We start from the raw sequence: 25,111 nt of genomic DNA, 5'->3' as shown, positions 1-25,111 counted from the left end.
TGGTCGATTTGTCCGTCTCTCTTTTTTGGACTTCACGTCATACGTTACAGATCGTTTACTAGCAAACTTATTCATTACGTCGATTTCCCCATCATCACCATGCATCATCAGTTCCTCCCCAACCACAATCGTAGCAACAGCACTCCAGTGCCTGGACCGCTTCCCGCCGTTGTGACTATCGACGCCGACCCAAACAACTTGTTCCCCAAGGAGTACGGCGAGTTTGACGGCCAGCCACGTCGTTACTAGGGCAAACCTGAGAAGCTGTTGCCGTCGAATTTCAACACCAGTCGAGTTGCCAGACACATTCTGGCTGCGAGGCACATCACAGGTTCGACGAAATGGTAGTCACTACGTGAACCATGCTCACGCAGTCACAGGTCTCAGGAAGAAGAAAAGCTCAAGCGGCAGCACTATCCAGCGCGCGATGCAGAAAGTGGCCCACGTCTGGGGTTGGAAAGCGTCTGCGCCGCATGCCGCGGCGATTGAGGCGCCACCAATACCTTCCGACGGAGATACCATAGAACTACAGCCACCACTTGACGTTCGGAGAGTGAATACCATTGAAAGAGCCGCCGCAGCAAAGATATACCTCGAGACGTATTACAAGGAGGTTTTCGGCACCGGCAAGACGCCCCGCGAGCAGCGTCTCATGCAGTTCCGACACGACTTGGATCAGGCTATGCCTCCAATGACGGATTATCATAAGGAACTCGAGATGGGAAGGTTCTTCCAGGAAGAGACAATATATCTCCGCCAGCAGAGAGTCGTGAAGGCTCAAAGCTGCCGGACGACTTGGGCGTCCTGGTCAACAAAACCGCTCCAGATAGAGAGATTCGGTGTGCCTCGGTACTCATATCTCGATCACCTCGACACAGTACAAATCCTTGGTAAGGGGAGTTTCGGGGTGGTCAAACTCGTTCGCGAACGATACGGGCCCCAGGTCTATGCCATGAAGGTGATTCGGAAATCAGACATGATTCGAAATTGTCAGGAGGGTCACCTGCAAGCCGAAAGAGATTTTCTGGTTGCTGCTTCGAGTTCCGAGTGGTATGTTTACTCTCCTGGTTGGTGTTGCTTCTGATTCACACAGCTATGCTGATCCTTCGACAGGATCGTCCCGTTAATGTTCAGTTTCCAAGACCCTGTCAATCTCTATCTTGTCATGAACTACATGCCGGGTGGAGACTTCCTCGGCTTGTTGATTCGCGAGAATATCCTGAGTGAGTCGAGGACCCGGTTCTACATTGCTGAGATGATTCTCTGCGTTGAGGAGGCACACAATCTCGGTTGCATTCATCGAGATGTGAAGCCAGACAACTTCCTTATTGGCGCCGACGGTCACCTCAAGATTTCTGACTTTGGGCTGGCTTTTGATGATCACTGGTCTCATGATACCTCCTATTACAAGTGGCACCGCCAGAGTCTGCTTTCTTCAAATAATATCACTCTCAATGGCGATAACGAAGATCAGAAACCATCGCAAGAGGGGACCCAAACAAGGAGAAACTCATTTCATCTGAGCTTATCGAGACACGAACCCCCGGCGGAAAAGATTCAATCTAGGGAGCTACCCAGACTCAAAACAATAGATGACACCGCACAGCTTCATATCACAGAAACGCCACCCATGGTGGACGATCTCCTTGATTGGAGGGCAGTATCTACAAGGCGATCGTGTGCCCGTTCTGTCGTGGGAACAAGTCAGTACATGGCTCCAGAAGTCGTTATGGGGGAGAGATACGACGGCAGATGCGACTAGTGGAGTATCGGAATCATCCTTTACGAATGCCTGTATGGGCATACGCCGTTCCTCTCAGACAAAGGCCGACAGTACACCAAGAAGAACATCGTGGTAAGTTTTCTTTAAAAAAAAAAACCCCCAACTTGGGTCACGCTAACTCGATGAAGAATCACAAAGATACGTTGATCTTCCCCCCTACACCCCCGATTTCGGACGATTGTAGGGATTTGATCAAATCTCTGCTTGAGGTGAAGCACGAACGCCTTTCGTGCCCGTACTATGATCACCAAGACCGTTTCCATCTGCCACACAACCTTCGTCGATATGTGTTTCCAAATGATGCGGCCGGTATCAAGAGACACAGATAGTTTCGTGGAGTTCGCTGGTCAGAACTACGCTGGAGAGAGCCTGAATGGCTGCCACAAATCACCGATTTCCTCGACACTCAGTATTTCGAAGAAGACGAGCCTATCAGCGACTGGTCGGAATCGGTAGACCCTGGTGCAGAGGAGGAGTTGCCAGACACAAGCGTCATCTTCAAGGAACTCAGATCCGTCGGCTTCGGAGATCGTCATGTCAAGTTTGTTCTTGATGCTATCAAGCAACCTTACGACTCGAACCGACTCAAGCAGATCGATCGCGACATCGATGAATACTCGAGGTTGAGCTCCGAGGGAAAGCAGTGCATGAAGGAGCTTGTCAGGAAATACGGCCAAAAAGAGCGCAAACGGCCCAGGGACAAGCTTCTTCGAGACCCAGAGACCAAGGACGAAGTCATGAGACTCAGAAAACAAACAGCGTTCTTGGGATACTCGTGGCGCAAGGCCTCTCACATGCACCGCCAACCTGTCAGTGCAGTTTTTGAAACGGATGCGTATACGATGCCGCAGGAAGGGCCGGTGGTGGGCTACGATATGAGGTTTCAGGGGATGTCGAACAGAGTGCCACCTCAAGGGTGGTGACTCGGGCTGGTTGAAATTTGGGCGATCGGCACAAGTTGCGGAAGACAAATCGATGAGTGTGATGAATAGAAATAAACATTATTGTTCCACAGTTTTCTCCTCGTGTGTGAGACCATTGGCATGCTTGTCGTATACCGTACCTTTTGAGCAGAATTACATTAATCTAGCGGCGCCCTAAGTCAGCGTTCAAAAAGGCTTGTCCCTCTTCCCAGACTCCGTAGAGTTACGCTGAGCCCTGGCCTTGACATTAGTTATCTCCCACTCAAACTCGTTGAGCGCCCTCAACTCGGTGTTGAAGAACAACAGCGACATGAGACCGTCGATCACGCCAGCGACCAGCCCGAAGCTGCTCAGAAGCATGAGAATGAAGGCCACGAAGTTATGCGGACTCCACCAGACGCCCATGAGGCACCCGATCAGGACAGCGAACCACGCGAAGAAGTGCACGCCCCTCCAATACCGCTGCTTCTCCTCGCGCTGCACGTACTCGCGCGTCACTGACAGGATCTCGTCATACTCGGCGCTCGAGAGGGTTAGGTCCTGCGGGAGGATGGGCTCGAGTTGAGCGGAGACGTTGGAGTCCCTGCGAGATGCTGCTGTAGGAGAACAATACGTCAACGTCGCCTCGACGGAGAAGTGATCGCTCAGGGAGCAGCCGAGCGTCGGGTGCGGCTCGACCATGCCGACCTGGGCCTCGCGGACGACCCAGCCCGCGCCGTCGGCGTCCAGAGGACCACCGAAGAAGACGTAGTCCAGCCGCTTGCCCTTGCGGTCGATTGTGTCCGGCGGGATCACGATCGGCTCGTTCCCGGGGCCGAGCTTCTTCTGCAACTCCGCGGGCCACCGCCAGGTGTTGAAGGACCCGTCTGACGTGGCGCCGTTCTCGAGCAGATTGAACTCGGCCGTGGGAGGCGGCCGGCCTCGTGCCTTTTCCAGAGCGTCTTCGGCCGCTCCGAGAGAAGAGTCCGGGTGCAGCGCGCGCCAGGCGTCGCGGACGGGCGCGTGGGCCGTGATGATACGGTGCGGGAGCGTCAGGGGCCGCATGTTGAAGTCGCCCATGGCGAGGACGAGGTGGCCCCGTTCAGCGGCGGCGCGGAGCAGTTTCGACATCTCCCACGACTGCGCCAGGCGGTGCGCGAGGTAGCTGTCGCCCGGCTGGTTCTCGGTGTAGGGCGAGTGAGTGTGGGTGTTGAAGATGCTGAGCGTCTGTTCCCTCACATCATCGCCGTCGCCGACGCGGATACGGATCCGCGCGCACGCGATGCCCTTGCCGACGTACCAGTCGCCCCTCCAGAAGGCGGTGGGCCGGCCGTTGAGGGGGTAGCGGTGCATGGAGGACTCGAGGATGGGCCATTTTGAGAGGATGGCGAGGCCGCCGCCGAAGGGGCCCGAGTAGTAGAACTTGGCGTGGGGGAGGATCGGGGCGAGGGTGGTCCGGATGGAGTCGTAGTCGGAGGTGACCCAGCACTCCTGGAGGGCGACGATGTGTGGCGGGTTGGGGAGGGAGAGGATGCGGTGACCTATTTCCGAGAGGCGTTCTGGGCGGAGTTTGGAGATGTATTTTAGGCCCCAGCAGTTTAGGGTCAGGAGGCGGAGGTCTGCTGGTTCCATGTTGTCTTTGTTTTCCTTTCTGAAGGAAAAGGAAACAAAATGGTGGATGTCTACGTATTGAAGAAGCAAGTTGTCGCGATGCCGTAGTTTGAAAGTTGGCGGAGCGAGTGAGAGTGTTTACGAGAATCTGAAAGACGAAGACGGATGCGGTGATGACCTTACGCGCTGAAGTTTCCGGCATCAGCAATGCGGATTCAAAGAGCTCGAGAGTGTTCAAGACAGCTCACGGCGTGCGCTTCCGCGTCTAAGACCACGAGACTGACAACATGGGATGAAGATGTCATTTTCGCTCGGACCTTGAAAGAAGGACAGGACAGGACGTTGCGTTCTGGCATTCCTGCTCCGGCCGTTCCTGCCGGGGTCGCTCCGGAAGGCCCCGCTGTTTTTTCATGAGGTGCAGCTTCGACCGGCACCAGCTCCACCAGCCAATCAATTGCCCAATCGGCAGCGTCTGTGTCGCTGCAACATCCCGCCCACGCTTTTCTTTTTTAGCGTCCACAGTGGAACCGCCAGGCGACCCGTGTAGTGGGGACGAGGCTGCTCTCATCACACGTCAAGCCCCCTGCTCCTTGCTTCCAAAAGTTGATCTCCATCGTCACTTTTTGTTCAGCCTCGTCTTTGTCTCCTTCCCTCGCCATCCACCACTCCGACCTGTTCTCACCTCCTTCCTGAACATTATTAGACACCGACCTTCACCTCCGAACCCGAAGTTTCTGACGCCACGACACAGTCGCTACCAAGACCACCTTCCCTCAAAATGCCCGGCTCGAATTCCCCGGCAATCGCGACACCCCTCCCCGAACCCCCTCCCAAACGCCGCAAGGTCCTCGACACCGCGCTACATCGCTACAGCTCCCCAGACGAACTTAGCTCACCAGACCTCAACGGGACCGTTGCCCCAACCAAGCCTCCCACGCGCCGCCGTCGACTCTCAGCCCAGCGAGCCGCTCCTAGCATGACGCCTAGCAGGTCTCCCAGCGACGACGAGCTCAATGGAGCATACTACTCACGCTCCTCGCGCTCCCGTTCGCGCTCACGATCACGGACCCGATCCCCGACGGCATCCCCACGGTCCCGCTCACGCTCGCGTTCCGCCTCGACATCCGGTGGCAGCGACCGCTCTTCGTCCTCCTCTCGGCGCAGCCTAGCAGATAATGTCGACCGCATGCGCCTGACCCCCGGCGCAGTAACAACAGGCGCCGCGACCCCGACCACGCCGCCGCCACCGCCCGCACGAAAGGGCCCCGTGAGGCCAGTCTTCGAACAAACCCGCGTCCTCGGCGGCCATGCCGGCAGACCGGTCTCGCAGGTCCGGATATCCCCCGACGGCCGCTGGATCGCGAGCGCATCGGCCGACGGCACCGTCAAGGTCTGGGACGCCGAGACGGGCCGGCACATGGACACCCTCGTCGGGCACATGGCGGGCGTGAGCTGCGTGGCGTGGAGCCCCGACAGCGGGACCCTGGCGACCGGCAGCGACGACAAGGCCATCCGGCTGTGGGACCGCGTCACAGGCCGACCCAAGGCGACGGCCAAGGGCGTCGCCGCCACCGGGGGCACCGCGAGGCCGATGCCGCCGCTGCGCGGACACCATAACTACGTACACTGCCTCGCCTTCTCGCCAAGGGGCAATGTTTTGGCCAGCGGGTCGTACGACGAAGCTGTGTTCCTATGGGACGTGAGGGCAGGGCGGTTGATGAGGAGTTTGCCTGCGCACAGTGACCCTGTGAGCGGAATCGACTTTTGTTGCGACGGGACTTTGGTCGTCAGTTGTTCGACCGACGGGCTGATGTAAGAACACCCTCCCCTGCAGCGTGAAACCATTGCTAACGATGAATGATTCGGGACAGTCGTATCTGGGACACATATACAGGGCAGTGCCTCCGCACCCTGGTCCACGAGGACAACCCGGCCGTGACGTCGGTATGCTTCTCGCCCAACGGCCGCTTCGTGCTCGCCTTCAACCTCGACGACAACATCCGACTGTGGGACTACGTCGACGGCTCCGTCAAGAAGACGTACCAGGGTCACACCAACAACAAGTTCGCCATCGGCGGCTGCTTCGGCATCGTCCCGGGCGAGGGCGCCTTTATCGCCTCGGCGAGCGAGGACGGTGAGATTGTCCTGTGGGACGTGGTCACCAAGGAAGTCGTGCAGAGGATCCCCGCGCACCATCCCAGCGGGAAGAAGAGCGTGTGTTTCTGGGTCGATGTGCACGGGGACAACATGGTCGGCGCGGGACAGGACGGGTCTATACGGATGTTCAGCAGGGTGGGTGGGGATGGCGATGTTACTGCTGCTGCCGCTGCTGTGGTGACGAACGGGCACGTGGAAGACGCGCCCGACGTGGCGGCCGAGGAGACACCGGGGACAGAGCCGCCGATAAAAGTGGAAGAGGATTTGGAGATGGGCGGGACGTAGAGGTCAACGGATCGTTGATGTGTCCCCCTGGGTCAACCTTGAGGGGTGATCTGATTTTATAATACGTGATACCACAGTGAGAGTGAGAGACGAACAAGAGAATCAAGAAGGCGGTGCTTCTTCTGACTTCAAAAACGCCAATGTATGTTTGCGGGTGTATGTGTGTGTGCTATGTAATCCACCACGATGGATAAGTAAACCAAATTGGCCGACCAACCCCGTGAGAACTCCGTCCCTGAGTCCGTTCACACAACGATAACCAAGTAATTGTGAGATGCGTAAGGTCTATCCACTCGAGCTCACTATGAAAAATTCTATCCACCAATGTACTCCTCTTCCCCCGCTCCTCGTCACCGATTGCTATTTGGATATTGTGTTCATCAAGATAACCTCACCCATCACCTCCGTGCCGTATGCACGAGTTCCCATCTCCGTTCATCAAATCGTTTCCCACCCTCCGTTGTTGATCTCCGCCTCCAGCTTGCGGCTGATGAAGCTAGGGATGCCGTGGCTGAGGAAGGTGTTTCTCAGCATCGAGTCGTAGCGCTTCTGGTTGAGGTAGAGCTGGCGGCCGTGGCGCAGGCCGAGGTCCGTTTCGCCGTACTTGTCGATGTAGGGGGCGCTGCTGAAGGATCCCGACAGCCGGAACAAGTAGAAGATGCAGCACTTGCGGATGTTGAGGAACAAGCCGATGTTCTTTTGGCACCTAGACGCACACCTGGGTTAGCTCTGGCTAATGAGGAAGTGGACGGAACATTAACTTACTTTCGCATGTGTTGCTGCGAGCCACCGATTCTCTGTGGCTCGCGATCTCCGGACGCGGTCTCCTCCTTGAGGCAGCAGACTGCCTGGCCGCAAAAGACTTCACCGCAGAGTAGGCAGATCATGGGGTCGGACACGTCCTTGCCGGTCGTGGGGCATTTACGTTTGGTGGCCTCCTCTATGAGGGCATCGTAGTTCTTTGGCAGTCCCACCAGCTCGAAAATACCTGGGTGACTGATGAGCGCAGTTGTGGGGAGTTTGCCTTCGACATCACCCGGCCACATAATTTGGTGTCGGATCCAGCCGCTGACAAGACCCATTGTTGAAGCTGGCCAACCGCAGGATGATCCATGGTCAGTCACGGAGGCGCACATTTCGTCAAAGGACGGAAGTCGAAGAGCTTCGGTGAGACGCTCTAGTTCGTCCGCATCGGGCTGGGGAGAGTTGTGGCTGTTGAAGTCGATGCCGTACTTGACGTAGAGAAGGATGATGGCCTTCCTCAGGAACGTCAAGGCATACTTCTTGACAAACGTGTAGTAGCCCTCCAAGTTGTCCAGTTCGGGCTGGCTGAACCCTCGGTTCTGGCCCAAGTCTTTTGGTATCTCATGGTGAGCAACGTTGATTTCCATGCCAACCTGGGTGATGGCCAGACAGAAGGCACCAAAGTTCCTCAGTGCTGGGTCGTCATGCTTGTCTTTGTTGAGGAGATGGCCCACCCACGTGGACACGGGTATGTTGCGTGCCATATGGAAGACTACCTTGACGATCTCTGCAAGATAGCAGAGTCTCAAGACGTGGGTGACATCGAAGTCTTGTGCAGGAATCAAACCGAAAACGCACTCAGAGAAGAAGATAAAAGGGTCTTGTCCCAGCAGCGGTCCGTAGGTGTCGATGGGTCGTCTGGCTTTCTCAGTCTCCTGTCCAAAGTACTGAGAGGCAAAGAGTTGGACATGCTGCCTTTCGCTGTCCTTGCGGAACTCTTCGTCGATGAGGTTATCGCCGCCAGCCTTAAGTCCACCAGTAGCGATGTAAGAGGTAGCTGTCTCCGACAGGATGCGTAGGTGCGTAAGGCTCTGCTCTGGAATCTTTTCTAGCAACGTCAAGCCGTATTGTGCCTCGACGCCTCTTTGCTGTATTTCTGCGGCCGAGATGGAGAAACCAACCAGCTTGGCCAAGACATCGCTGGAAGCGAGCTCGTTCTTCTCCCGCCGGTCAAGGGGATGCTTGTGGCGGCTCTCGAAGCCATTGGAGGCCATCGTATCACGAAGACGGCGGTATACCTTGACTAGTTCCCCTACAATCGTTGAGCTGCTGCTGCTGGTAGGTTGTGACCTGCGGTTGGCAAGGGCCGTGGCGGCAGCTGGGAAGGCAGCTGTCAGCGGCGTATTGACAACAACAGAGTCAAGGCCTGAGTCATCAGATGACCATGCATCGTCGATCAACTGGGAAGCCTTCTCTGCCAGAGAGCTGGTGACATGGCTGGCAGTGTAGTTGGCAAACGAACTCTGGACTTGGTCTGGGGGTCGATTTGCGCCAAGTATATAATATCCTGACTTCATCTGAGTATCGACGAAGTCTGCAAAGACGCGCTGGGATTGCAGGGCCCCCGGGAATGACTCCTCTTGTCCCTTCCATATGATCGGCAGAAACGCGTTACCGAGGGCCTTGCACAACGGGCAGACAAATTCTTGTCGCTTGAGGTTCTCGGGATGGTGTCTTGCAATCTGGTGATGGTGTCGCCGATTGGTCGCATCAAAGTACATCTCAAAACAGCTGAAGTGCATCATATGACCGCAGCCTGTAGAGACGGGACCTGGGCGTGACAAGTTTGAAGGAAATCCTTTGCCTATTGTCTGCCGTTCCGCGGCGAATTTCTCGCCCTTGGCGTTGACCTTGACGACTTCCTCCCGATTCTCATGGGCAACACCGAATGGACGGATGTCTTCCGCAGACCTGTCCAGGCTGGAGGGTGTGTGGAAGGCTTCTCGGACGAAGTCGGGATCCTGCAAGTCCGTTTGTCTGAGAATAAGACTCTCATTGAAGAGCGCAAAGGTTCCGTACAGGCGGCGGTCGTCTGTGTCTTCCTGGCACAGAATGCAAGTGCCAGTAGGATACTTCCAGTTGTTCTTGCGGTCGGCATTTTGCTCAACCTCTTCATCGTCCTCGAGATCGGAGCCCCAATCAATGTTTCCTTGGTTTTCCAGGAAACTCTTCTGCTGCTGTTGAAACTGAGCCATGACCTTGGCCTGGCGACTGAGAGCGGCCTTCTTCTTGCGCTCCCGCTCCTCCTCGGCAGAATTTGTTGCAGGCGACGCGGTGTCGATACGGTCAACCGAAACACCCAGGCGCATGTAGGCACTCTCAAAGTTGCGAGGACGCTTCTGCCTCATCCTCTTGAGGATGAGACCAATCTTGGGGTGGCACGCCTTGAATTCTTCCTTCGTCGACATCATGTCGAGCAATGACACGATCGTCTTTGCATTGGGGGCCTCTTGCATGAAGTTGCTTCGTGCGGTACGCGTCAACGCAATGAACACGAACGATTTCAACGATTCCTCCGTCATGTCACTCTCATCCTCTTTATCTTCCGAAATGGCGATGAGAATGAGGTGGAGAACGACCTGGAGGAAGGTCTCAATCCGTGTGGAGGGAACACTGGGCGTGAGTCTTCCAGCAACGAGTGGGTAAAGCAAGGAGTAGTAGACGATCTGAGCGAACATGCCTGTGCTGGTGAATGCTCCCAAGTCCTTGAATAATCCAGACGGAATGGGTCGAAGTTTGGGTTCGTAGACGATTTCCTCCAAAGGCTTACCAGTCTTGATCGCCATCTTCTTGCGGTAGGCTAGCTCGGACTCCTCCCGCTGGTTCTTGTTGTAGTGCGCGATGTAGGGGTCGATATGCTCGACAAACTCAGGCTTGAGTTCGAAAGTACCGACGTCTGAGACGCCCTCAGGAGGCTTGAATGACGCCATCTCGTCCAGAACACTGTGGAAGTCTTCTTGTTCCTGCCACTTCTCCGGCAACTTGTTGCTAATCTCGTTGAAAGACAAGGGTTTGAAGCACAAAATGTGAGTGAGATCCCGACGAATGGCAAGGATATTGGAGTTCGGCTCATCCTCAGTAGCAATTAGTGAAGTGCGATCGCTCAGAAGCACAATTAGAAGGTGAATCATGTCCTCAACCACATCAAGATGCTGCGCGTCGTCCTGGGCTGCCGATTTCTGCTCGAAGAAGCCCTTCACCCATTTCTCCATGCCGAAGCGGTCAATGATGGATGCGAGAACGCGACTAGGGTCCGCCACAACCATGGCGGTTTGTAGCAGGAAGATATCCCGGTGGTGAGAGACGTCCCTCTGGCTGACTCCGCGGTACGTTGCCGCTTGGTGTCGAAGGCTGATACCGTTGCGAACCCACATGTTCGCCTTGATCTGAGCAAGCCAGGCGCAGACACGAAGAGGATAATCAAAGGTAGCCATGAGGTTGTCTTCCGGCGTAGAGTTTTCTCGTCTCGGCATGATCTTGCGACCCATGGTGCGCGGAGGGATTCTCAGGTCCTGGTTTGTAAAGCTCAGAAGAGCTCTCATGCTAGATGCGGGCAACGACTTTCCGCATTCGATAAGCCACGAGAGCGTGTAGTGAAGGGCGTGATGGAAGCTGATGGGGTCCTCCTCAACAGTGAACTTAACAACGTCGTAACGGGCGGATTCAGTGTCAAACTCAAAGTCGCCCAACGTCTTGAACTTCACCTCTTCCTTGATTTCCGCCTGCTTGAATCTGTGGCGTTCAGCGCCGAGGGAATGCAGTATCACGGTCTTGGCCGTCATCCTGATCGCTTGCGCAACAAATTGCGCATCGGTTTCGGAGACATTTCTGAACGCATCTGCGAGTTGTCGAGCCAACCTATTGATCTCTCTTGTTACAAGCGAAGCAGTGATCCAGCTGTCTGTCTCGTACTCGACGTGCTCCCCAACAGCGCGGACATTCGGTCCGATGCCCTGGTGCAGTTTGACGAGATCGAGAAACTGCAGCAGGTAGCGCTCCTCACTGCGCAGCTTCTCCTGGACATGGGGCGAGCCGAACAAGTACTTCAAATCCAAATAAAAGTGGTACATGCGTCGGTTCGTCACCGATCCGGAGTCGAAAGCAAGAACGGCATTGGATGACACATCCCAGGGATACCCGACTTGCCTAGTAGTGAGGAACGTGTAGAAGATGGCGAGCAAGCTCGTCATGAAATTGCCGCGTTCCACAATCTCCGCAGTGATTGATGGTGTGGTGAGCATCTGTAGCGACAAATTGATGATGGAGTGATCTGGTTCTCGGTCACCAATCAAATACAACTGGGCCAGCGTGGTGTAGAGGCCGGCGAATCGAAGACCAAGGATGCGCTTGAACTCCGGTATTGAAACGACGGTTGAAATGTAGAGCGATCTCAGGTCGTTTCTGACTTTTTTCCACATGCGAAGGTCGAAGAGAATGAGCCAATCGAGACGGACTCTTTGGAAAACGTCCTCCGCTGGCGGTACATTCTCCCGGTTCATGTACCCAGGAGGAGTCTCGAGCCAGTATCTGCCCGGCTTGGGCGATGGTGTCTTCTCCCCTTGACCAGGGGTTTTGGGGATTTCCAGGTTGGCCTTTGCGTAGATAGCGGGAGCTATCAGAGGCTCGGCGGTGTCCGAGTCTGACGGTGTCAGATCACGGTCTCGTGCAGACCGCCGAGCTGCCGCTGGAGGAGGCGGAGGTGGCGGGTAGCCGGCCATTGTCGCTTCGTCCTCTTCCAGAGCTTGATCGTTTCCACGCCACTCGAGGCCGATATCCCCAGGACCCTCGGGTCGGACGTCGACCATCATGATGTCGTCGTCATCCAGGTCGTCGTCCTCATCGTCATCGCCATCACTGTCCGGTGTGCCGTTGCCTCTGCCCATGTCGATGTCCTCATCGTCACTGACGTCGAACGCTCGAGCTGCCTGTTGAGCTGCTATGCGCTGCATTTGCAGAAGTACGTGTTGAGTAAACGTCTGAGACTGCTCCAAGTTGCTTAGAAATCTCTCCTCATCATAAATACCATCCTTGCCTACCACAGCGTGGGTGCCAGGACTTCCCTTCCTCCAAGGCTTCATCATCTCTTGGCAGACAGTCTGGCGCAGAATGGCGTGATCTGTTCCGACGCTGCACCCCGAAATGTCGCAGAGCCACTCAATCATGGTCCCGCACATCTGTTCGCGGAATGTGTCGCGTGATGACCGAATGGTAACAGTGACCTTGATGTGCTCCAGCTTCGTGGCCATTTCCAGAAGGGTGTCGAGATCGCCGAGCTGCTTGAGAATACTACGCCCAATAAGATCTGTTTCCGTGGCGCGCTCCAATGCCTGAGCCTCTGTCGTTCTGCAGGCTCGTGCTATCTGGTTCTGGACATCCTCCACCGTATGCTTCTCGTCGTTCCAGAGCACCAGAGCGTACTCGGAGTCGCCCGTCCGACCCTCGCCGTACGTCTCTGGAGATAGACGCGACAGCTCCTCATCGGCATGAATAGATTCCAGTGTCTTGGCCTGGCGGAGCTGCTCCGGAGAGCACGATATGACGTCGCAAATGAAGTCAAACACGCGGCCGATTGTCATCTGCATGGATTGAACCAAATCTTCAGGCAGACCGGCCGTTTGCTTTCCCTTGCCTTCCGTCTTGTCCGATTCCATCTCGGAATGAATCGTGCAGAACAAGGGCACCTTCCAAGCCTCGTCGTCGCCACAATCGCAGCAGCCGCTATTCCCGACAGATATGCTTATGCGGACCATGTGGCCGGCATGATCGGTCGAATCGAAGCAGCGACTGCACAAAACGCAGGTGTCATCTGTGCTGCAGGTGCGGCAGGAGTAGCTTGCCTCTCCGGGCTTGAAGATATGGCCGCATCGCTTGCCCCGAGCGGCTTCGGTGTACTCGGCACCTTCGACTGCGCCCTGGGCATCGTGGAGCTTATAGTTATGGGATGGCCGGCCGGACGGGAAGAAGAGAGGCATGTAGCGATCGCCACCCGCCAGAGAATAGAAGAGGCTGTTGAGGAGCTCGCGCTGCGCATTCTCGTTGTACTGATAGTTGAAATTTGAAGGGAGGTCTCTCAGCAGCCATAAGAGCTGTTGCTCTTGAGGAGACGGCGTATGGTGGTCCATTATGTCTCCGCGGTCATGTCGCTAAGGTATGTGTGCAATCGCTCGAGGGATATCGGAATCGGCGAGGCGTCGCGAAGCGGTATCTCGGCTTCGGCAATCGTCGTTGGCCGTTTGTTCGGCGTCGCAGTGAGCTTTTGGCGGGGTCCTTCGGGCAATGTTTAGCGGCGGGTCGTTTGATGTGTGCGGTGAGTGATCTTGGCCACAGGCGCAGCGGAGAACTTGCCGAGGAGTAATGGAGCCTAACTTGGAGACGTACCAACAGTGCAAGAAGGAACTTACGGCAAGAGATGTCGCGGGGAATCCTCTGTCAAGTTGAGCTTCCCTCAAAATGGCTAGAAAAGGCCGTGATAAAGGGTGGTTGACGACGGGAGCTGGAGGTCCAGGCTCAGGCGGCAGACGTGTTGGTGGGGTTGGTTAGATCAGCGGCACCACAGTTAAGTTGTTGCAGGGGCATGGATACCCGTGCTTCTTCTACGCACCTCCAGCGGGCTCAGTAAGGTGAACGCCAACAAAGTGGCTGCAGGTGCCCCCGCCCACTAAACTGCCCTGCCTTTAGACCGGCAGCTGACACCTCATACAACAGCCATCCGGCAGTGGATGATGACATTATATCATTTCCTTCTTCCATTCATTCTTCCTGATATACCTAAACACTGTTTAAAAGCACCCAAGAAGTGCGATGTACAGTTTGCGAGTTCATCTTTTTCGTCAATCTGACTCTGTTGTCTAAATGCAAGTGGAGATGTATTGACGTCAACGTAGGTACCTACGGAGAAAGGAGGTCTCGTGGGAACAATAATAGCTATGCATGGAGAGTAACATCCTATTGACATCTGTCGTCGAACGTGCTGACGCAAGAGGAATCAACTCAACAGTGGAAAGCACCGATTTCGAGTTGAAGGAATATCTTTGTAGCTCTCTCTGTCTGTTGACATTCTCTGACCACAACTTACAACACATGTGACAGCTTCAATGTGCGTTGCCGAGTGGTACCTCAAGCTCCAATGCCACAATCATCTCCCACCTCTCCGTATCGCCCAGCCAAAGGCACAAGTTCTTTCCCGCAGTAACCTCTCGCGCGTGAAACTCTACCAAGCCATCGTCTTCATATTCGTCTTCGGTGGGGAGGTTCCATACAATCGTCTCTGCCCACTCAAGAAGATGCGCCATGTTTTCAACGGCCGCTCGCTCGGTTCCGGGAACATGGAACCTGTCCCTCTGCGCCTGCGCCCACAGCTCGTCACATATGCGACTGATGTTGGTCAAGAGCGATTCGGTAGGCGAGATGTCTGAGCCAGCCGTCAGCCCGAAGCCCGTCGAGCTCTCACGGCGAGCGTGAACATTGCTGGCCGCGTACGGGGTGTATCGAAATGAAACTCCATGATAGGAGGGACGGCGTCTGCGGCACAGGACGCTGGCATGATGATCTGTCGGTGCTGTGCTTCGCATTTGCCGGTTGGTTTGGCGGTCTCTGAGGTATTTCTGGGTGGCCTCGAGACAGATGTTGTGAATCGAACTGAATCTCGCTGATGGTATTTGTCTCCGGTGAAATGGTTGGATACGAGCTTCTACATCCACCGGACGTTCCCTCAAGTTGCGAAAGGGCACAGACGACGCATCAAATCTTCGAGAGCCAGGAGCTCGAACTCGGACAAGCTGTTCGGATGTCGGGGGCGAGTGAGTCTGCATCGTCTCGTCCGTTACCTCGCGTTGAACTCTCACTTGCAAGGAATCTGCGGATGCAACTTCAGAGGCGGCAGTTGATGTTGACGATTGACGAATCGGTGGGTGCTGCTGGCTAGCATCGTATATGAAACCGCTGGGCGACGCTGGAGGATCCATGTTGTCCGCTGGGCAACGTGAATCTGTAGGTCGATCGGTACTTGTCAGTACCTTGCGCGTTGATATATGCATTTCTGGTGTGAGCGTGTAGTAAGTTCATCAAATTTCTGGAAGTAGTTGAGCCGATGGAAGCTGACTTTGCTGAAAGCAGGTACGTCAGACATATGTAGAGTCTTGGGCGCGCATGTATTGAGACAGAATGGTATTCCATTGAAAGGTGCTATGTGAGGTAGTCTAAGTGCTCCAAATGACGATTCTTCCATCAACACCGCTTGCTTTATTCCAGTTAGTTTCGCGATAGACACCAGACAAAGCGAGGATATGGGACTTACAAGTAAACTTTGTCACGTTGCCGCCTGACTCTTCGTACGAGCGAACTCTGGTCACAGTGTTCTGGTGGACTGTCTTGAGTTGGGTGTCATCCTTGACCTTGCCCTTGAGATCCATCTGCCTGAACATGTTCAAGGCAGACTCCTCGCGAGCGTCGTTCAGGCCTGGGCGACCCTTAGACTCGAGCGTTCCGGCCAAAGCCCAACCGCCCTCGCCACCCTTGAAGCGGAAGGCCTCACAGTCGTAGCCAGCAGCAATGATCTCGTCCTCGCTACTCCAGATCAGGCTCATGAAGGGAAGAAGTTGGGTAGTGATGGTGACAACAGCGCGGGGCGGCTGCTCGGGAGCGCTAGGGTAAACGACGGTGATGCTGCTGTCGTGGGCAGCGAAAGCCAAGGCGTTTCCGCTAGGGGAGAAAGAGACAGAATGCACCCAGCCGGCGGAGTTGTTTAGGTATTCTCCGCAGACGGTGTTGAAGGGCAGTCTCTCACCCCAGGCGGTGGGCTCTGGACGTTGGTCGACGCCCTTGATGAAGCTGGAGAGAACTCTGGCATGGGCATCGGTAGATCCGGCGGCGAGAAGGACCGAATTAGGGTGCCAAGCGACGGAGGTGATGGTGCTGCGAATCGGCTTCTTCAGGTGCTTCGAAACCCACCAGTCGTTCTCCTCCTCAAAGTAGCAAATCGCAATAACACGGTCGCCAGAGCCGACAGCGAACTTGGTCTCGGAAGGGGACCAGCGCACAAAGGTGGCAGCACGGCTGATTCGGAGGAGGACGAGAGTAGGCTTGTATCCGTTCGGCGAGGGCTCCCACACGAGGGCGTTACGATCTAGTAACAAGAGTCAGGTTTCCGTTTTATTACCACTTCAGGAGACGCGGCATCGACTTACCTTGGGAGCATGAGACGATGCGACCACTGTTAGGGGCGATATCGACACTGGTAACGGTCTTGTCGTGTCCCTTCAACTCATCCTTGAGCTTGAAGGCGTTGCCTGACTGACCGTACAGCTCAATGGTGGAATCGCGGGCGATAGCGAGAGTCTGGCGGTCGGCCGAGAACGAGTGGTCCGCAATGGGAGCGTGGAAGAGGTGGTGAACCTGAGGAGCCGCCATGATGAGGAATTTCCTTCGTGATAGGAGTATAGCTCTCTACTACCACTACTTTGTCGAATGGCGGGGGAGATGGAGGGAGTGGGAAATGATGTTGATGAAGAGAGGAAGCTGTAATGCTTGGTGGCAGTGCTTCGTTGCGCTGGCAGTGCCGAAATGCTCTAGGTACATACGTAACCGTGCGGTGACCACACAATTTGGAGTACCCTTTACCGTCTGCACCTGGAGGTCATGGTGGGGCAGCTGTGTTACGTAGGTCATCCAGCAGGCATTGCTTCAGGCCGTAAGGCCACCCTGGGGTGTTCCCCTCAATTAGAGTACTGCACTAGCGTGGGAGCTCCCGAGTTCAAGCAAGCGACCAAACTGCGGTGGCCGGATACAGCAAAAAATCAGATCGCGACAGTTGCATCACGACAGTAACGCGACGCGCCGACCGAAGCCACTCCACATTCGAGCTGTTCGACTTCAAAGACACTTTCGCGACCGATCCTTCCTCCAACGCCGCTAAGCGCCCGGTACGAACTCACAATGGCTGCCGTCGCTCCTCCTCGCGGCCTTGCGCCCAACTCATCACTTCCCGCCAAAGTTCCCCAGATTGCTCCTAACCAGACGTATGTCCATGTCCCCAGATGCTGCAGGCATTTGCTAACTTGATGTAGACTCTACGTCACGAACCTTCCCTCTGCAAAAATTCAGAAGAATGACCTGCGAACGGAGCTCTATTTACTATTCTCTACGTACGGGCCCGTTCTCGATATCGTCGCCATGAAGACCATGAAGATGCGAGGCCAAGCACACATTACCTTCCGTGACGTACAAGCAGCTACGCAGGCTATGCGGTCACTAGAAGGGTTCGACTTTTTGGGCCGCTCTCTGGTACGTTTCTTCCATGTACTCTATATACTCTAGCGTTTGTTTACTGACCGCAAACTAGACGATTCAGTACGCCAAGTCCAAGTCCGACTTCGTTGCGAAGCTCGATGGCACATTCAAGATGCCCAACTCCACCGCCGGAGCCTCCAACATCGAGGTTACCGAGCTTCAGCAAAGCATCTTCAACGCACCTGCACCGGGTGGCGCACCGGGAACCGCCCCAGCGAAGCCCGCCGCCAGCGGTGATCAGCCAATGGGCAATACTCAGGCGGGTCAGAAGCGACAGCGAGATGAGGAAGAGGATGACGACAGTGATGTCGCCATGGAGGAGGACAGCGACGACGATTGATCTTCTTGGAGGCATCCAACTCAGTTCAGGAAATGAAGCTGGCAGAGGGGCGAGCGCGGCGAGTTTCAGCCGGATGAATCCATGGCCATCTCTTTGGGCACCCAGAGCCCTACGCATCCGCCGACCAGCCCCAGCCAGATCATCATATACTGCTCTTTGGTGCAGTTAAACCCCGACATGGCGTCCCCGAGGAGGCATGGGTGGATGAAGAAAGAGGGGAGACCCGTGAGGGGATGATGCTACGACATGATGTGTTAGTACGGACCTAAAAATGGTCTCTTTCAGAACTCATAATTGACTGGTTCACAGCTGGTGCGCACTCACGTCGCCTGAGATCCCCCCGAGTCCACCCGTTTTCCGAAGAGCATCTTTGAATTGATCGGGTACGAGCCTTCGAAAGACGGTATCGAGGTTGAATGCTGGTTCATCCGCTGGCAGTCCATGCAATGTGAACCACAGACATGGCATCCGATACGTGGGATGCAAGTGCACTTCATAAACGACGTGTCCAATGTCTGGTACACGAGGCTTTGTCAAGGCGGCCTGTCGTTTGCAAGGTTAGGCATTGCGCCGTGCGAGGATTGTCATGGCGGCATTACCTCGTCAGTCTCCTCGGCATCTATCATAGCCTCGTCGTGCAATCCAAGCTCGTCCCCTCCATCGTTGAACGAAAATTTGTCCAAGACGGATGAAAGATCCCCGCAGTCCAGCGTGGCCTCCAAGGGCCGGATGATTTGCAAGTATGTCGTATACTCAACACCTGTAGCGAATGATGTGTCCAAAGCCGTGCATACTCTCGACTTCCAGCGTTGGCGTAGGGGTCCCAACGTCGCGCGGCAGTACTGGCTGTCAAAGTGGTGACAAATTTCAGCGAACTCTTCCGGCGTTACGAATGGGAAGTCCTTGATAGACATTTCGTCCTCCAATACGCCGCTCTGGTGCAAGGGAAGAGTCTCTGGGGTTCAAATCAGCCGTCAGATATATTGGTTATTTGGTGCGATGTTGTATGACTGAAGCGGCCTCCGACTCTCAGTTGACGTATCACAGGCCCACACGCTTTTCCTGGCGGATGTTACGCAGCCTTGCGATGTAGTGTTCGTACTCTATCCAGAAATTCGGGTCCAGCCAGTTTTTCGTATTTCGTATTTCTCGCTGTTGAAGAACCTGATCATAGTCGGACATCCAGGCAGCTCTGGCGGTGATGCTTCTCCGATTGTGTGCCCTGCGAGGCCCCACCGTGCCGGAAGACGGGAAGCGGCGGGGTTTTCTGGGCGGCCCAACTGGCTTATCCACCTGGCAGCAGCTCCCTGGGCAATCACGGTGCGCCGGAAGGGTCGGTCTTCTTTTCTCCCGGACAATTTTCCACCCACATTACCATTTGGTTCTTGATCTTCCGGAATTACGGTTCGTCATTGGCGACTGGCTTTTACAGGTGGCCTTTTCTCAAGTTACAGGGGGTCCGCGAGTGATTGGGCGACCAAAGCCAAGCCTGCTAAAGCGTGCCGAACAGGCTCTAGGCGGGCAAGGTTCCCGGGATAGGATTGGTATGGGCCGCCGACCAGGAGTGAGCTCGACCGCCTGGCGGGCAATGAGGCGTCACCGTTCGTCGCTTGCTGGTGGTCTCGGTGGTCCAGTTATTAAATCAGAAAAGTCCACATCATCGAGATTCGCGTGCGCGTGTCTCAGCCGCTCTTTTTTTTCTTTCTCATCTGCATTGAAGACTGCATTCCCATGCTTCGTTGCTGGGGGTGATCTCACTATTGGCATTTCTGGTTTTGGCTTTGGCTTTTGGCTGCTCCGCGTCCGAATCGCACCTTCCCAGCTCGTCGTCTCTTCGAAACCGGGTCTCCACTGCGACAATGCTGAGAGCGTAATATGAACGTCCGCGACCCCTTCAACCTCCACAAGAACTCAGCCCTCAACGTCTTCAAAGTCACGGCCTCCCGTGCTGCCCAGAACATCAAGGAGAAGGCAGTAGAGGCGGGAACGAAAGCCCTGGACGACATGTCTTTCAATGTCCCCAAGAATGTCCCTTCTTTTAGTAACCCTCAGCGAGCATTGGAGGATCGGTATTGGGGCTCCGGCAGCGTGAACAATCGAGGTCGCGCCGGCAACTCGGGTCTCTTCCAAGGCGTACAAGGACGGGTCGAGGACCTACTCGGCACAAAGGGCCAGCTTCCCATGTACAAAGACAAGCCCTACTACGCTTCCCGGAGGTTTCGCCCTCTCTGGCGCAGGAAACGATCCATAATCGGCACCCTGCTGGTCTTCTTCACCGGCCTGTGGTGGTTCGGCTTCTTTTCTGAAGGTTCCAAAACTCGAGAGTCGGCGTCGCAATGGACTGGCTGGTTGAGCTCCTCCGATCAATCGGGCAAGAAGGTCGACTGGCTCAGCCGGCGCGAAAGAGTTGTCGAGGCTTTCCAGCTTAGCTGGGATTCGTACGAGCGCTACGCTTGGGGTATGTTGAACCCGAGGATACCTTAATTGGCGCAAGACGGCGAAGCTGATGTTTGTGTTTCTGCAGGCTACGACGAGTACCACCCGATTGCGAAGACCGGCCGACAGATGGCGCCCAAGGGCGTCGGATGGATCATCGTCGACTCGCTAGATACCATGATTCTGATGAACCAGACCTCGCGCCTAGCCCATGCCAGAGACTGGCTCGCCAACACCTTGACCTACAACCAAGATCAAGACGTCAACACCTTCGAAACTACGATTAGAATGCTCGGTGGCCTGCTTTCCGCCCACTATCTCTCGACCGAATTCCCCGAACTGGCTCCCATGAAGGACGACGACCCTGGTCAGCCGGGCGAAGACCTATACCTGGAGAAGGCGAGGGATCTGGCCGACCGTTTGATGGCTGCCTTCGACTCCCCGTCTGGGGTCCCGTATGCGAGCGTCAATCTCGCCGAAATGAAGGGCCTCGTCTCCCACGCTGACGGCGGCGCTTCCTCGACCGCCGAGGCCACCACCTTGCAGCTCGAGTTCAAGTACCTGGCGAAGCTCACGGGCGAGAAGGACTTCTGGGACAAGGTAGAGAGGGTCATGCAGATCGTCGATGACAATGTTGCCGAGGATGGTCTGGTTCCCATCTTCGTTTACGCCACGGACGGAAAATTCAGGGGCGACAACGTTCGCCTGGGCTCCCGCGGCGACTCGTACTATGAGTACCTGATCAAGCAGTATCTGCAGACGAACAAGCAGGAGCCGATCTACCTGGAAATGTGGGACGAAGCTCTCGAGGGAGTGCGTAAGCACTTGATCACCTACAGCAAGCCGTCGGGCTTTACTGTGCTCGGAGAGCGGCCTAACGGCCTGCACAATGATCTGTCCCCGAAGATGGACCACCTTGTGTGCTTCATGCCAGGAACAATTGCTTTGGGAGTCACCGGAGGTATCCCTGAAGCCGAGGCCAGGAGATTGCCTACGTGGAACAAGAAGAAGGAAGACGACATGAAGCTGGCCCGCGAGCTTATGCAAACCTGCTGGGGCATGTACAAGTGGATGGCAACCGGTCTCGCGGCCGAGATTACCTACTTCAACATCGACAACCCTCCTGCTCCCGCTTCGGCCTCGCACCATCCGCCTCAGACCTTCGACCCTGACCCGCACGCCAAGTGGCGTAAGGACTTCGAGGTCCACTCCAACGACGTCCACAACTTGCAGCGCCCCGAGACCGTTGAGAGCTTGTTCTACATGTGGAGAATCACCGGCGACCAGAAGTACCGCGACTGGGGCTGGGAGATGTTCAAGTCTTTCGTTAACTACACCGCGGTCGAGGACGGTGGCGGCTTCACTAGCTTGAGCAACGCCAACACGATTCCTCCGGTTGTTCGCGACAACTTGGAGAGCTTCTGGATGGTAAGTCTCTTAGTGTGTGACCCCTCAATGGAGCTTTTGCTAACATGATTTTAGGCCGAGACACTCAAGTACTTCTACCTCTTGTTCTCGCCCAACGATCTGCTGCCTCTTGACAAGGTCGTTCTCAACACCGAGGCGCACCCGCTCCCTCGCTTCGACATGGGCAAGCTGTTCAACACGGGGTGGAAGCGCAAGCCTAGGAAGGATGGAAAGATCGTCGAGCAGGCCTGATTTGATACGATTATCTGATGAGGAGCTCCATCTTGTGATGAACAAACAAGGATGGTATGTTTATATTACAGAGCATGACTGTGTCTTTGGGGGCATTCTCATCCAAGTGGCATGGCTGGCGTTGTACAAGGAGTAGTTTGGGTTGCCATAAAAGGCATTTGCAGGAATAAATGTGTTCCATGTTCCCTTGGATTATTACGATAATGTTCTAAGATGTGCAGCGCCTCGCGGGATTGGCGATTTGATCTGGTGGACCTCTTGCTCGTCCTTTGGACTACACTGATCGTGGGCTACTTGAATGGTTTGGCCTCCTGGTCATCCCGGGAACCGGCCATTCCACGACGGCTAGTACCACAACTCCCTCACTTGGAAGTCCAGCTTGTGGTATACGTATCCGAAATTACTACAAATATTGACGCCCTTTGGTGAGCTTCAGTGAGCACCCCAAGATGGAGGTTCGGCGATGACACGCTGCTTCTCTGGCCACCAGAAAAGATGGCGAGAAATTATGCCGCCGGCGCGGAGTTCGATCACAACTAACTGCCACTGACCTTCAAGAGCAGATCTGGACTGTATAAACACAGAAAAATAACCACAGGTAGACGACGGCGGATGACGAACAAACCAAAATTGTGCCGAAAACGCATCCTCACGGGCACCCATCCCAATCCTGAAACCTTCAGCGGCTGGATCACGCGTTGTATGCTTCGCCATTCGCTTGCACAGCACTTGAGCGCCCCTACTCACTGGAAGTTGGAATGACGGTATCTCTCGCCTATTTTTATATACTTGGAACAAGAACGCCAGGGTCCGTATGCAAAATGGACGCGGCCTAACTAAACCATAAATAGAACGCTGAGAAGCCCCTGGGAGGTCAGTCTCTTCATTGACGTGTTCTAGTAGCACGATCTCAAGCATGCCTCAAATAACTTCCAGCCGGGCAAGCTAAATTTGTACTATAAGTCTGCACAGGACTTCTCGATAGATCGCATGTAGGTTCACATTGCCAAGCCCGTTGATAGCCCTGCGTTGTAACAGCACTGAATATATTCTGGACGACGGAACTCATGGACAGAGTGAAAAGAGCCATTGCCTATACTCGTATTTTCAGATCACTCATGACATGCTGAGGAGCCCACTGAGGATCAGCGGATGAAACCCTGCAAACCGCTGGGAAAAGTCCACTTGGGGAGATCGCAGATTCATTGTGGTTTGGTGTCTCAGCAGACGTTTAGACGTCCGAGGCAGTCGTAGCAGTCAATATATAGTCAAGGCTAACATTGGGCAAAACATGCTGAGGTGTTCTTCGGAGACGAGGTCACAGGGGACGATAAATGTATTTCAAGTTCGCCATACCATTGCTGGACCGGCATTGAGGTGAGATCACAGGCTTCTCACTTAGCGCATACTTGCTCATAGCACCGGTGCCGGTCCCCGGAAAAGAAGTAGCACGACGAGTCTCCCCAGCATTTAGAAAGGTACTCGAGCGGTTCTGGGATCGGAAGGCGAGCCGGGTCGAATGTTTCTGTGGGAGAAGGCTTTGGCGATGCACCGGCGAACGATATTCGTCTTATTACTCTGTATTGCTATGAAAACCTCTAACGCCGGCGAGAAACTGTGACTTTACGCCAGAAAGCAATGGTAATTCACACCAAATGCGGACGTCAATAAAGACTGTAACGTCAAAGACCATCTTACAGGGATGCGTTTACTCAAGACTGCTTTCAACCTCCAGGATCCAACTCATCAAGCACCATGTTTGTCTCCGTCAATATCCATCACTGGTGTATTCGACGGGATAAACCTCTCGGATAGACCTCTCAATGAAGATCTTGTGTCGAGAAGTGATGTATACGACGACAGACCTTTGGATTACTGAGAAGACGAAGCAGATCCGATTATTGTCTTCCATCTACTAATGGAAACCATTACAGTAGAATCTGGGGACATGATGTTGCTAAAGTCATTTTAACAAAAAAGGGAGTAGCACTTCTGACCTCAGAAACATGTCCTACTTCTTCACCGAGCATCGGGACTTGAATACGGAGTCTTCTAAGCACAAGAGGTACTCAAGGGGTCCCTAAAATCTCATCAGTCTATCAAGAAAATACTGTCTAATGAACGGTCGATGAGTCATTCACCCGGGCTCGATAGTGACAGAGCTTCGTTCGGCTCTTCATGCAGCGATGGAGTATCCGTTTCTTTCTCAAGTTGCAGCTAAGTCAGTACCATACGCCCGCCAATCCAGAGAATTTCTCTTAGTTTTGAGCACTTCTGTCGCAGAATATTGACATTTCCGACCTATTCACTTGGGGAAACTGTAGGCAGCTTACATCAAATGTTGATAGTGGTAGATTTCAAGAGCACGGGTCCAATAGTGAGTCTGAATGCATGGGCTTCTCTTTCATTGGCATAAACTCTGGTATTGAGCAACTCATGCCCTTGAACTCGTGAGAACTAAAGGCGCCGCATGACGGACGACGAGCGATGTGTATCGTCGGTATTCTCGACAAACCCATTGTCGACGGGACGGCATGTCTCTCAGCACTTCTCCCAGTTTCTCAACTGCGCCCGTTATTTACTATTGTTGTCCGGTGTTTCTTGGTTGTGTGTCACGGCGAATACTCGAATTCCATCATATATCAACGTTCTCGAGTTCCACTCAGGATAGGATGCATTGGGAAAACTTCCAATGCCGGGGTGCTGGCTCGATGGACCAGTTCTACTCGGTTGAACTCATTGCTTCGGCCTCGCCAGCCGCTAGTGAACCGACGTATTCTCACAACGTTCGCTCACTTTAATAGCCATTCTTCGGAGATGATTGAGGATAAGTAGCATGCTAACTCG

The 25,111-nt window shown here is 54.7% G+C and overlaps 8 protein-coding genes across 8 annotated transcripts; 4 read left to right on the top strand and 4 right to left on the bottom strand.

Annotated features, from left to right (window-relative positions):
* Window positions 1–99: 99 nt before the first annotated feature.
* Window positions 100–2,706, top strand: CkaCkLH20_03265 (uncharacterized protein; the record flags this gene model as incomplete). Its single annotated transcript, XM_038885984.1, has 4 exons — window positions 100–238; window positions 291–1,050; window positions 1,114–1,424; window positions 2,123–2,706. 4 exons carry the CDS (start codon window positions 100–102, stop codon window positions 2,704–2,706), a joined length of 1,794 nt encoding a protein of 597 aa, XP_038748493.1.
* Window positions 2,707–2,892: 186 nt separating this feature from the next.
* Window positions 2,893–4,317, bottom strand: CkaCkLH20_03264 (uncharacterized protein; the record flags this gene model as incomplete). The annotated part of the gene is made up of 1 exon (XM_038885983.1): window positions 2,893–4,317. One exon carries the CDS (start codon window positions 4,315–4,317, stop codon window positions 2,893–2,895), a length of 1,425 nt encoding a protein of 474 aa, XP_038748492.1.
* Window positions 4,318–5,074: 757 nt separating this feature from the next.
* Window positions 5,075–6,738, top strand: CkaCkLH20_03263 (WD domain-containing protein; the record flags this gene model as incomplete). The annotated part of the gene is made up of 2 exons (XM_038885982.1): window positions 5,075–6,108; window positions 6,168–6,738. The coding sequence occupies 2 exons, from the start codon at window positions 5,075–5,077 to the stop codon at window positions 6,736–6,738; spliced, it is 1,605 nt and encodes a 534-aa protein (XP_038748491.1).
* Window positions 6,739–7,176: 438 nt separating this feature from the next.
* Window positions 7,177–13,664, bottom strand: CkaCkLH20_03262 (uncharacterized protein; the record flags this gene model as incomplete). Its single annotated transcript, XM_038885981.1, has 2 exons — window positions 7,177–7,444; window positions 7,504–13,664. The coding sequence occupies 2 exons, from the start codon at window positions 13,662–13,664 to the stop codon at window positions 7,177–7,179; spliced, it is 6,429 nt and encodes a 2,142-aa protein (XP_038748490.1).
* A 969-nt stretch (window positions 13,665–14,633) lies between these two features.
* Window positions 14,634–15,113, bottom strand: CkaCkLH20_03261 (uncharacterized protein; the record flags this gene model as incomplete). Its single annotated transcript, XM_038885980.1, has 1 exon — window positions 14,634–15,113. One exon carries the CDS (start codon window positions 15,111–15,113, stop codon window positions 14,634–14,636), a length of 480 nt encoding a protein of 159 aa, XP_038748489.1.
* Window positions 15,114–15,740: 627 nt separating this feature from the next.
* Window positions 15,741–16,950, bottom strand: CkaCkLH20_03260 (uncharacterized protein; the record flags this gene model as incomplete). Its single annotated transcript, XM_038885979.1, has 3 exons — window positions 15,741–15,781; window positions 15,839–16,666; window positions 16,728–16,950. The coding sequence occupies 3 exons, from the start codon at window positions 16,948–16,950 to the stop codon at window positions 15,741–15,743; spliced, it is 1,092 nt and encodes a 363-aa protein (XP_038748488.1).
* Window positions 16,951–17,475: 525 nt separating this feature from the next.
* Window positions 17,476–18,169, top strand: CkaCkLH20_03259 (RNA recognition domain-containing protein; the record flags this gene model as incomplete). Its single annotated transcript, XM_038885978.1, has 3 exons — window positions 17,476–17,558; window positions 17,607–17,823; window positions 17,882–18,169. The coding sequence occupies 3 exons, from the start codon at window positions 17,476–17,478 to the stop codon at window positions 18,167–18,169; spliced, it is 588 nt and encodes a 195-aa protein (XP_038748487.1).
* A 1,875-nt stretch (window positions 18,170–20,044) lies between these two features.
* Window positions 20,045–22,264, top strand: CkaCkLH20_03258 (glycosyl hydrolase family 47; the record flags this gene model as incomplete). Its single annotated transcript, XM_038885977.1, has 3 exons — window positions 20,045–20,627; window positions 20,694–22,033; window positions 22,088–22,264. 3 exons carry the CDS (start codon window positions 20,045–20,047, stop codon window positions 22,262–22,264), a joined length of 2,100 nt encoding a protein of 699 aa, XP_038748486.1.
* Between the last annotated feature and the right edge of the window lie 2,847 nt (window positions 22,265–25,111).

Source organism: Colletotrichum karsti (genome assembly GCF_011947395.1).
Source record: "Colletotrichum karsti strain CkLH20 chromosome Unknown Scaffold8, whole genome shotgun sequence".
NCBI lineage: Eukaryota > Fungi > Ascomycota > Sordariomycetes > Glomerellales > Glomerellaceae > Colletotrichum > Colletotrichum karsti.
This window is presented reverse-complemented; position numbering and strand designations above follow the sequence as displayed.